Here is a 13,055-nt window from a genome sequence, read left to right on the forward strand (position 1 = left end):
ACCTTGTTGGTACTGATGACTAAAATGAACCAATTTTGAGGTTAGAATTGCCGGGTGCTGTAGATACGCAGATAGGTGTTTTCCTTAAAGTTCCTATCAAATAGATTTCCCGATATAGGAATTATAGGTTTTTTTTCTATATTCTATGATACATGTACACAAGAGCTCGATCTCTTAACTCCTAGTATAAACTATGTGTCAAGCAATATTCGAGATACGCGGAAATTCGAGATACGTGGATTTCTCTGGTCCCCATTATCGGCGTAAGTCGGATACTGACTGTATATGGTTGGTAGTCGATCAGTATAAATGTGTTTCCCATCCAGGTTTAGCTGTTTTTTGGGTAAAAGAGTAAATGAGTCCCCGGCCGCCATGTTTTCGATCGTGGCTACACCTCTTGTGGACGTTTAAACTGAATGTATGCAACTGGTGATACATTAATTCGTTAAATTCAACCTACGAGTATTTGAAACGTAGTTTGTATCGTTAATTTCGGCTACGCAATCAACCTATAGGGTGCGGTATGAGGGGGGCCCACGGGCCCCCCTTATTTCTCAAAACTATAACAAACTCTCTTTTTCGGTAGACCTAGCGCAGTCCGCTCGCTGCGCTCGCTGCGGGCGCGCTGCCGTTTCAAAATCATTTCTGCGGCTAAACTCATTGTTCCATGCTGTATATCATGTGTGGTATAGTTTACTTACTAGCAACTTTACAAGTAAAAGTATATTAACCCGCATTCAACCTCCACTGCGTGATCAGTTTAAACCGTTATGGTCTTTAAAGCGAACCGTTAGCGTTCAAAAATTCGAAACGAATGCATGTGTCGCGCTTTGCATAGCTTCAGGCGCTTAATGTGAACCAGCAGGAAGAGGAGAATCTAGCCCGGGCCTCATTTACTCTTTTCCCATAAAAGTATAACAAACTCTGCGAAAGCCGGGGGGTCCGTGACAGCCGAGCGGTAGCGCCGGTAAGAAAATCGACCTATGAGCGCCGGGGCTCACCACCTCGAAGGCGTGGGTTCGAATCCCAACCGAGACCGGACCCTCCCCTGTACGAGAGAACTGACTATCCACATACAACAGGGAAATAAGTCTCGTAAGCCCTTAACGGGCAGGCATGACCAAGAGGTCGTTCGCCAAGACGAAGAAGAAGATAACAAACTCCCTTTTTCGCTCACCTAGCGCAGTCCGCTCGCTGCGCTCGTTGCGGGCGCGCCGCCGTTTCCAAATCATTTCTTCGGCTTAACTCATTGTTTCATGCTGTCCAGCATGTGTGATATAATTTACAAAGTAACTTAACATGTAAAAGTATATTAACCTACATTTAACCTCCACTGTGTGATTAGATTAAACCGTTATGTTCTTTTAAGCGAACCGTTAGCGATCAAATATTCGAAAAGCTTAGCTTCAGGCGCTTAATGTGAACCAGTAGGAAGAGGAGAATCTAGCCCGGGGCCTCATTTACTCTTTTTCCAGTCTGGTAAAATCCCAAATGAAGCTCCCCGTCGGCGCACCGTCATCATTTTTTCCACGTTTACGCCTGAAAGTTATGCAATAGGTGGCACATATATTAAATATTCCGACTCAACTAAATTAATGACAATTTTCATATAAAAGAATAAATCCTGTTTTCTCTGTTCATGTAACACGTAAAAGTATAAAATAAATTAAATGAAAAAATTAATTTTCAAAACAAAAGTTTTTCCCTAAACGTACTAAAAAATAAAAATTAATGTAAGTTAAATGACATATGTATTTATGTATCAGTTTTTTGTTTTTGTCATTATTCGCATAGCATCGTAGATGGCGATCGAACTGAGAGCAATCTCGATGCAATGCGAATAACGATAAACACGAACACTCATAACACCCGAGTTATTCTTTGATATTTCCTAGACGGGGAGGGGCAAATCAGAGATGATCTCAATGTCCACTTTGACTAATATAGTGGATATATTAAAAAAAAGTTGGATCCACAAATCTGGTTAAAATTAATAACCGTATGGTAGCAGAGTTTTTAATTCATAAGTTAAGATACGCATGTTATACCTTAAAAAGATTGCATGAACGCAATGAAAATACAATACCATAAAACTACAATTTTGCATTTATGTGTGCATTTATTCGACAAGAGTACGTAGTAAAGGAAAGAATATCATTTCTCCCTCCTCTTCTCCGATGGTTTTCAGTAGTTTACATTTTATATCTTTAAATTCTAATTCGATGGATTCCTCTGGAAGATCTATGATCCGCTTTGTTCGTAGAACAGTCCTCTGATCTTTTGGGATGTTCATATCCGTTTTTGCACGAAGCATCTCCAGCATTCGTCCAACGGTTGCAAGCGACTCGTTGCCAGTTAACGCCCAGTATCGCACACACTGCATCTGGCGTCTTGGCATAATCGGGACCATCTTCTTCATCATCTGCGGAATTTTCCTCGTCATCCATCGCATTCTCTTCATCACTACTCTCTTCATCGTCCGTAACAAAGTCCATTTCGTATACCTGAGTGTCAGAGAAAAGCGCATCCAATTGTTCAGTTGGTTCCTCATCCGGCAAATCGATAGAAGGCAACAATAATTGGTCCGACGAAGCCGAAACTAAAATGAAATAAAGGGATGGTATACATCAGTTTTGCTCGATTCCCGATACAAATGAAACTAAATTATTACATTACACATAATAATCTACATTACCTACATTAGATTATTTACCCGACAACTCGGTTGGTGCCACGACATTCACAAGGCTATCCGTTGTCTCGGATTTCGGCATCAATCGTGCAACGCGCTTGTAAAAGGCACCGGACCTGCGTTGTGCTTGCAAAATGCGATTTTTTTCGCACAATGCGGCAACTTCTGAAGGATGCGGTACTCGATTACTTATGGTTAACACTGAATCACGAAAATAATAGCCAAAACACACGAAACAAATTAAATAGCCAAACAGTTACTGAACTGACGCTGATCAAAACAAACAATTTCGGTGGCATTTTTGGTTGAGGTAGAATCATCAGGTAGAAAGAGACAGAAAATCAATTGACTGCTTGCACAGTAGCGCCGCCCTGCGAGTGAATGTTGTAAGCTTGCAAATTCAGTATGGCTTCCCACAAGGTTACCCAAACGCGGCATATTTCCTTCAGACACAGGCATAGCTTCGCAAAAGTAACCTTGAAATGGCTCACAAATCTAGCCTCGGTGCTTGTAGTGATGCACACTTGATTCGATATTCTTTCTTTTTTTTATTGTCGCGGTCGTGGTTAACAGTGGTAGTGATTACATTGGTGGTAGCTGTTGAAGAGAAATTTTTATTGTTTGGTGGTTAGTGAGGATTGAACACTTATCGTTATACATACCATACGATGTGCAGACCGGTTGATCCATCGGCGATGTTGGAAAGGGTCTTGTTGATTGTCTGTTTTATTCTACGTAACGATGGATAAATGTTCACCAAATTGCACGCGTGGAATAAACTTCTTCTTCTTCTTGGCGTAACGACCTCTTGGTCATGCCTGCCCGTTAAGGGCTTACGAGACTTGTTTCCCTGTTGTACGTGGATAGTCAGTCCTCTCGTACAGGGGAGCATCCGGTCTCGGTTGGGAGTCGAACCCACGCCGTCGAGGCGTATAAAGTAGGTAGTGTAAAATCATGAAACCAGAGGTTGGTAGTTGAAAAATTTGACGAAGTTTATGCAGTTTAATAATGTGCTTGATTTTTCCATTGTGCTGTGCTTTAGGTTTTAACACTTAATTGACGGTGACTGCAGCATGTTTTGGTCAGAAAGCACCCGCCAATAAAGTGTTAAGAGAAGAAGTATTCATGCTACGACATCCACCGGGACAATCCATGAGAAACCCACCGAAACAACTAAAAACAGGCTCAGGACATTTCATCATCACTGTGTACCTTTTCAAATTCCCCCAGCATTGACAAATAACGGTAATTATTGAAATCATGTTACAAAGATATAACTTTTTATTTGTGCCATTTATAAGACAAATACTGTGTATCATTTATTTTTCACAACCATTACATATCATACCAGCATCTCAGCCATCGATTTCTGCAAAGTGAATCAGAGAACAACTCTTCTTGCATTAGTTGCATGAGTTTTGTCGTCTGCAAGGCTTGCTTTACATTAAGTTTGGTCCCATATTATCTTTCCCAGTGTTTCGTTTCGCCAGCCCCAAGCAGTCGCTTCATCATGCTAAGATCGATAAGATGCAAACGATCCGCTACCACGACATCCTGGACTATGTAAAAAATTTAAATCTTAAAGAGGTGTCATCGTTCTTTGGTGTTCTGGATATGCGCCTTGCCGGAGTGTCTGCAATAATAGCCCTTAGATTTCCGTTGATGTTTACTCCATATTCCATTAATAAATAGCGTTGAAACCTCATTTCATCCACATAAGCTCCATCTCGATCTTCAACTAGCATTTCTGCTTCAGCAGGTATATTGTCAGCTACAGCTTCAATATCTGCTGTAGACTGCTGCGTTTTGAACATTTTTTTGGACATTGTCGGATCGACGATAGAAAACAGCACTCTTCCGCAAACGTTTTAATTCGGTTTTCAGCCACATTTTCAAGAGATTTCTTGTTCAAAATAGACACCAAGTTTTTACAACACACTGCACGACCGTTTGTTTCAAAATGTAAACAATTCCTCAACGGGCTTTTGCTCACACGCACAAGTCTATGCTGTTGGAAAAATAACGCGAGAGAAAAGGACGGAACGATAGAGCAGACAGCATTTGGATTGTCATCAGGAAGGGGTATGACAAATGGTGGAAGAGTGGTTGCGGGGTAACTCTCCCGTCGTGGAGGGGTTTTTTTGTATGGAACTTTCATGGGTTCGGGTCGAAACGTCAATTTGGCGCTCCTTGGGGCCACGACAACGATTTCGGCTGGGAGGGCTTCATTTGGGATTTTACCAAAATCTTAGTGTATTTCGAGTGGTGCGGAGGAACGGACGACGGAGGATTCTGGGCAGAGAAAGAAAGCGGTTTGCCAAATATTCAAGGAAGAAATGAGAAGCAGCATTGGGAGAAGAGGAGAGAACCATAGATGGAGGAGAATTCGAAGCGTCAGGTTGAGCTTCCTGCATCGGTAGTGAGGAGAGGAAAAAAATCTTTCTCCATACATATCATCCGAAATATTTCACATGGGACGTTTGGTGAACGATTTGCTCACCTAGCGGGTATTTTACGTGACTTTTTCCGGATTTTAAAGCTTAAATTGTTGGACTAAGTGAAATATTTCAAATTCGAGCAGTTCTCAAACGAACATTGAAGGTTTCGGTAATGTTGCTGAAAATAATTATTTTTAACGAAAGTGCAAAGCAATTTTCGAATTTAATATTTCAAAAACGACTGAACTTATTTTTTTAAAGCAAGGTCTTTCTTTCTTTGAAAGAATCCAAAGCATCAGAGCAACATCTAAAACAAAAATTTCGACCAGTTCCGATAACCTAGTTGACCACCCCTATTTAGTCTTTTAGCGGTGATTTCAACCATTCTATTTAGATGCTATAACATTTTAAATTACATTTTTGAAAATGTTTAATACTTTTTTTTGACTTTCTTTTGTCGTTTTTGGTTTTTTGATAAACCTCTTCATCATTCCGCTAGTTATTGTATTCTACTCGCCGCTTCTCGTAACATCGACATGGGGTGTAAATCGTGAATCAAACCGTAATACGATGCTTCGATGATTAGGTAATCAATTTGACTTCTACGATGGACCTGCTTATCGATAGCTTTGATCGTTACCGAGCCAGGGCGAGAATAAGGAAACCAGTGACGAGAAGAAAGTGATAGTGACGTCGTTGAGAAAGAATTCTGGAGAATCAGCACGTTCGTGACCTCGTCAAATTCCAATAAACGAATTTTGAAAACTTTTAAAAGTACACAAAGCGTGCACATTTGAGCGAGTTTTCGGCTTGATCTCGTTATATTTGAGGTCCCATTTGCTTCAAATGATTTGTGACGATAGTGGAAACTTCATCCAATAAATAAATAATGCTGTACTAGATATGCACGATGCTAAATGATGAAGCAAGATATACATGCAATGTAATATGTTTTTATTAAACAGAACTCACTTTCCTGCCGAAAACGTGAAAGAGAAAGCTTCTGAATGCCAACAATGTAATACACGTACAATAATACATTGTATAGTTCCTTAGGATACACATTGATAGTTTTTAAAGTACTGTGTTTTTGTGCAACTATCTCCAATATGTACACTTCTTATAAGTTGTATATCGTTGTTGTATATATATTGTTGGGTTAGTTATCGCTTAACAGTGTACATCGTAGTTTAACAGAATTCCAGTCTACGGCTATAATATTCCACCTTTTAACCCGACCCATTGCGGCTTTACTTTGTTACTAATGGTAGCCATTACTGTCTTCGAATACGTAACTGGGATGAGTAGCCTTAAGAGATTCCTTCAGGCCGTAAAGATAGAAATGGATTTTCTGTACCGTTGAGCATTCGCCCATAATCCCAACTCGCCATGCTTTTCCAAATGTTGGTCCTAGACCGCCTTGCACTTCAAGCGAAAAACTGAAAGATAGATCGAATTAATAATATTAGTTAGCACCCGCTGTATACTGATATAAAACAAGATAATTGTTTTGGGAAAATACTTACTTGTTCATGGCATATTGGGAAACTTTCCACCAATCGACTCCCTTCGGGATCATAATGCCGGTTACAGTAGGTAATCGGTGTCTTGTGTCCTTCACAAATATTTCAAGGCCCATTTTGCCGAGTCCATCGTACAGAACCTGGGCACATTCCATACGACGTTTGATTTGGGATTCCAGCCCCTCTTCCGCGATTTGAGCCAATGCTTCACGAAGTGCAAAAATGAGATTGGATGCTACGGTGTGATGATAGCTGTAAATTTAAATATTATGCTTAATTTTTATACCCTCGTGGCAAAATGATATAATCGTACCGTTTCGGTTCATTGAAACATCCCCAATAGTTGCCGAGCAATAATAAATCCCAGTAGAATACCTTGGATTTCGTGCGCCGATTTCTTATAACATCACTGAAAAAAAGGCAGTAGAGATGGTGTGCTTAAATTCGTTGTATATCACATTCGGGTTTTTAAACTCAACTTACACTGCTCTTTGGCTGATTGAAATCGGAGTGATTCCTGGTGGAGCGCCAAGCACCTTTTGAGCGCCCGTGTAGACGGCATCAATTTCCCATTTATCCATATAGAACGGTACACCGCACAGCGATGCGACTGCATCTACAATCAACAGGCAGTTGTTTTGGCGACAAATCGAACCTACTCCTTCCAATGGTTGCAAAAGTCCACTGGATGAGTCACCGTGCGTCAAGAATAGGCATTTAGGCTGGTGTTTTTCTATAGCATTAGTTAAAGTATCTAGACTGAATGGACGATCCGGCGGCCCTTCAATTGTTCGTACATCTGCACCATATCTTGTTGACATTTCCACGGCTCGCTCTGCCCAAATGCCATTTACAGCAATTAGCACACGATCGCCATCTTCAATAAGATTGCTGAGCATTGCCTCCATTCCTGCATGTGCCGACCCACTAACACACATTGTCACACGGTTTTCTGTTTGAAAAATGTATCTAAGGCCATCTTTCACATCGTCCATTGTTCGAAACAGCTCTGGATGGAAGTTACTCAACACTGTATTCGTCATAGCTGTGAGGACACGTTTCGAACAGTTGGAAGGTCCCGGGCCCATCATTATTTTCTCTGGTATATTCAATGGGCTGCACAGCGAAGCGGGAGGTGGTGTGAACTTCATGTTGGTTCCTGAAATGTATATGTTAAAGCTAGCACTTCTTTATCACCGTAACTTGAAAAGTAGCATGGTTAAAACAAAAGCATGAATCGTTTTTCAACACCAAACGAATTTAAAATCTCGAAAAAGGCTTTTCTTAAAATTCAAGAACCAATTTGAACACTCCTAGAATGTTATTTGTGTGGTTATTTTGACCACTCTTTTTAACAAGCTATAACTGTTCTCACATCTCTGTTCTCACATCTCAACATCTCTGTTTTTGGAGATTTTTCGAATCTGTATACGGCTGCTTTTCAGTATGTTTGTGTCTCTATTTCTTGACGTTTTGGTATTTTATGCACCAGTCTATCATTCCGCTAGCTCAATGTAAAGTAAAAAGACCGACTTTGAGTTCTTTTCAACTTTTACATTAACAAAATGTGTAATATAAATAGTACGCGGCAAAAATAAAATACATTGGATAACATTTAAAAAATTTAGTAATATTTTTGCGATTATAAATGACGCCATTAATAAACCTCAAATATAGACAATAACGCCAATTTTCCCAGTAACGCATTCTGCACAACGCACCAAAACGCTCGCGTACAGAATATGTAATGGAAGAAAACACAGGTCGGAAGCAACCCATGGAAAATAAAAAATCCACAACATCAAGGCAACACTACATTTTGAAAAATTGAAAGATGAAAAGGATTCATATTCGGTTCAATTCGTTTTTTTTTGCTTTACATCTAGCTTGAGAAATGATGAATAGGTGCATCATAAAATTAAACACATCAAAATATCTTTTGTCAACAAATATACAAAAAGTAAGGATTTGAAAAATCTTGAAAAACGACGAATCGAAAACGTGTTAAAAAGAGCGGTCGAAAGGACCGCTAAAAAACATTCGGGCAAAATTGCAAAGCAATTTATTTGAATATTAACACTAGAACTACCGTACCAGTCATTTTGACTGGTCAGGTACTTTTTCAACCACATTTATTTCTTAAGGCTGAACAATTCTACCAAATGTTAATGCATAACTTTCACACATCCAATGGAATGTTAATTTTTAACCGCTAAAAAACATTCGGGAAAGATTGCAAAACAATGTATTTGAGTATTAACACTAGAACTACCGTACCAGTCATTTTGACTGGTCAGGTACTTTTTCAATCACATTTATTTCTTAAGGCTGAACAATTCTACCAAATGTTAATGCATAACTTTCACACATCCAATGGAATGTTAATTTGCATTTGCATTGTAAATGCATTTGAATACAAAAATAAAATTTTATTTTTAATATTGAAAATAATTTGCGCTAAAGTTTCAAGCGTAAAAACCGCGGTAGTTCAAGTGTTAAAACCACCATATCAAACCAGTGACAACTAAGCTTAATTAGTATAATTGGCATGCTGATTCCACTTGTAATAGCGACACTGGGGCGGTAATTTAATTGTTGATCTTTCCGTATAGCATGTATAAACAAACTTTGATCTTGAGCTTTGCTAGCATTGATTCACATAATGAAGCAAAACAATCACAACGTTTGTAATATGCGCACGAAAACACGAGACATCTAATACATTGAATCATCGTCATTAATTAAAACAAGAAATCGTAACAGATAACATAGGCTCCCTTTAATTACACTAAAACTCATAGTGAGGTCTGCTTGCAAAAACGCAAACATTCGATTCTCAGCATTCCGAACATGATCTATAATTAGGAGAATGGTTAAATCTTTTTTCCTAATTTTAATTAAGGAAGCGGCAGCATTTCTATGTTACCGCTGTTTAAAAAAAAATAACGTCGAAAAAATACTGGTTGTACAATGATAACAGTCGAAACCAGCACCGACCACGAATTCGCACGTGAAAATTTTAAATTTCATAATCAAAACACTGATGCCATAACAAAACCGCTTTCCAGTGTGTATGAACGGAACCTCCTGATTGTTCTTATTGTTCCTAAAGGCTATAAAAAGTAACCTATTACATTCTACAAGTGTACCTCACCAACCTTGGCATTAATTCAGGGAACGTTGCCAGAGGACAACGGCTTGATTATATCAACGATATGATATGATATGGAAAATTTTTGCTTGGGAAAATTATTTTTCAAACCCAGCGCTATTTTTTGACACAAAAATAACCCAATGAGAAATTCAAACGAAGTCACTAAACATTTCATGTGAATACATAGCAGTTTAAAGATTAAAAATCGTTGATTTGTTATTTTGCTTGCTGTGAGGAATGGCTAACGACTTGGGGTTTACTAACAGCTAATGACTTTGTTTAAATATATTTAGACTTTGCATTATCAGAATATATAAATTCAACTTATCGATGCGCTGTCAACTTTTCGATAACATACACATACTAGACACTTGTATGCATTTACCTAACACTAATTTTGATTGAAAAAATATAGCTATTATTAATTTTTGATCTTTTGAATCGAATCGAATCGATTACGAATAATTCGAAATTGTTTGATTTAATTATTAAAAAGCTTTAAATCCATAAAAAAATGCTGGCATTACCAGAAAATTTAGGTGATCACTTTGCAGCACTATTATTCACAACACACCAGCAACTAGAATCTGCAAAACACTGATCCACTCGAAAAATCGACCGAATCTTGCGACGTTTGGGCACAAAATGAGCGGACGCCTTAAGCACAATCTTTTACTGTACCCAATTCCCTTTTTCACTTGCATCTTTCGTATCTCACACAACAGAGAGAATTGAATATATATATATAGAGAATTGAATATATATATATATATACGTGATAGTAGCCGTTGCGAGGAATACGAACCAACACACATTTGCCATCCTGCTTAGCTATTATCAGTCTTTGAAGCAGACACTTAAAATTGGTAGCGCTTGTTTTTTTATATATCATTTTTTACTACCAAATGTACACAAACTTATCATGAGGAATGCAAAAACTGTTATTGAACATCGAGAGTTTATGTGCAGCTTCTGCCTACAATCTGACCATCATCGTTTGTGACAGGAAATAACGTCGTTTGGGACACGAAAGGAAGTAAATGTGTATCAGCACACAAAACTGCATTAAAAAAGATTTCGTAGAATAATCGAGATTTGTTGATGTAATCGAAGAGTAAAAAATGAAATACCACCAGATTTTGGTAAAAGCGCAGGCTCTGGGTCGAGCGGCTTTCAACAAGATGATCTCCAAGGAAAATTTACATAGAGAAAACTGAAACATAATAAAATCATTGTAACTGCTGTTACTGGTCTTAATGTTCAACGTTGAAAGTATTATTTTCAGTATAAGGTCATAGAACTGACGAGACATGATGCATACCAAAGATATTGGTGAGTATGATGTGATATTTGACTGATAATCAACGAACGGTAAGAACGTGCTATTCATGTGAAGTGCTACTATCGTGCTTCGTGCCAACAGTGTATGTTGCTGACCAAGAGTGAAGTGTTTGCTGTCGGTAAACACGTTTTCCTACGCGGTAAGTACCTCCACTTAAATCATTATAGTACATCGGAAGCCATATTAATCATAATAAAGGGTACAGAACCCATGTATGGTTTTTATATATATAGACACATATGTGTATAAACATTGAAGCAACTACAAAACATGAATTAACTATATGAACAATCGTACTATTTCATAACAATTTTATTTATTTCACAAAACGTTTTCAGTATCGCAATCTGTATTCTACCGCAAACTTCCGAGCGGGTTTTTTTTACTAATGACCATGATCACCTTTCTTAAAGCCGTGTTCACTGCCACCAGATTTGCCACCCTTTTTGCCAAAATCGTCCTTATGGGAAAAGTGTGACTCGTGGCCATGCTTATGCTTCCAGCCTTTGTGCTCATCATCGAAGTGACCTTTGTCGGTATGACCCTTCTTGGCATATTTGTCCTCCTTGTGAGCCGACTCATGATGGCCTCCTTTCTTGTGATCGCCACCGTTCTTCTTGTGGAATTCAAAGAAATCGCCAAACTTCTTGTGATGGCCTTCCTTATGATGATCGTCGTAGAATTTGTGCTCCTTGTGGTAGTCATCTTTGTGTGACTTATGATGGTAGCCAGTCGTCTTTGATCCTTTTTTGTGTCCCTTTTTGTGACCTTTTTTTCCATGCTTCGATCCTTTTTTCTCTTCGTGATGCTTTTTGTAATGATCGCCCTCGTCATGGCTCTCCTTCTTGTGTCCCCCTTCTTCGCCGTAGTGTGATTCGTGTTGTTCCTTTCCTTGGCTACCCTTTTCCGCTTTTTCCAACCCATGCTTTTTCTCGTATCCCTTATCGCCTTTATCACCTTTTTTCGAGTGATGCTCTAAACCATGTTCGCTGCCACCACTTTCCTCGAAAGCACTTTCCTTCTTCTTTCCATCACCATTTGCAACCGCCACAAGTACCACTAGCACAATCAGTCCCAAAAGGTTTAGTTTTTTCATCTTTGTTGATAAGTTTGTTAATTTGGTTGAAGCGATATTAGAAACACGCAGCAAAACAAGCTATCTGCGGAACACGCTGGTTTAAACTTCCCTACCCACTTCTATTGAACTTTATCTTTACAGGAAACTATTTTCGATATCGAACTATGTATGCTGACTACAAGACAGACATCACTGTACAACTGCAGTAACCAGTTTGACACTTTCTCAGTCTGTCAACCGAATATTTATATGCAAATAATCTACGATCAAAATCAATTTGTTTACCCCTACTCTCTAACGCGCTCAACAACGGTTAACTATGAAGTGTAACCAAGAGTAATTCGGTTGATTTGCTCTTTGCACCATGCCGTTACCACACGCATTTCAACTGAAACGTGTAAGTTACAAACACGAGCTATTGATGCACACAAGCTTCAAGATGGAAAACCCCAGTAAGCTAATTTCAGAATTGGGCAATTTCTGTTATGCGAATTAAATATTTCTTATTTTTGTTTTTAGTGGAACACTAAATTGACTGCGTAGAATTCCTACTAGCAAAAATTTCTCATACAATCAAAAAAATTTGATAATCAAAATTGAGAAAAACAGTTATTAGCATCTCGAAGCCTTTAATAACATCATTTAAGTGCCTATGGAATGCGATTTGCCTATAAATATATTTCTCAATATGGAGAATATTCTGAATCTCTCTTGATTGAAAAGGTTGAAGATTGCAACATTTCGACAAGTTACACACCAAAGACCCCAGGCAGTTGTATTTAGGTAACCTTTTCTTTAGTTGATTCGGTTTGACTCCATTACACGCTT

At 38.7% G+C, this 13,055-nt stretch overlaps 2 protein-coding genes across 2 annotated transcripts; both read right to left on the reverse strand.

Annotated features, from left to right (window-relative positions):
* Nucleotides 1-6,104: 6,104 nt before the first annotated feature.
* Nucleotides 6,105-7,812, reverse strand: LOC131292877 (3-hydroxykynurenine transaminase). Its single transcript, XM_058320969.1, has 4 exons — nt 7,137-7,812; nt 6,967-7,062; nt 6,657-6,905; nt 6,105-6,569 (listed from the first exon to the last, which is right to left on the reverse strand). The coding sequence occupies exons 1-4, from the start codon at nt 7,802-7,804 to the stop codon at nt 6,392-6,394; spliced, it is 1,191 nt and encodes a 396-aa protein (XP_058176952.1). The 5' UTR covers nt 7,805-7,812; the 3' UTR covers nt 6,105-6,391.
* Nucleotides 7,813-11,445: 3,633 nt separating this feature from the next.
* On the reverse strand, nt 11,446-12,450 carry LOC131292884 (histidine-rich glycoprotein-like). The gene has a single exon (XM_058320977.1). It carries the CDS (start codon nt 12,243-12,245, stop codon nt 11,535-11,537), a length of 711 nt encoding a protein of 236 aa, XP_058176960.1. The 5' UTR covers nt 12,246-12,450; the 3' UTR covers nt 11,446-11,534.
* Nucleotides 12,451-13,055: the final 605 nt, after the last annotated feature.

This window comes from Anopheles ziemanni, unplaced genomic scaffold (assembly GCF_943734765.1).
Source record: "Anopheles ziemanni unplaced genomic scaffold, idAnoZiCoDA_A2_x.2 scaffold_12_ctg1, whole genome shotgun sequence".
NCBI classification, from domain to species: domain Eukaryota; kingdom Metazoa; phylum Arthropoda; class Insecta; order Diptera; family Culicidae; genus Anopheles; species Anopheles ziemanni.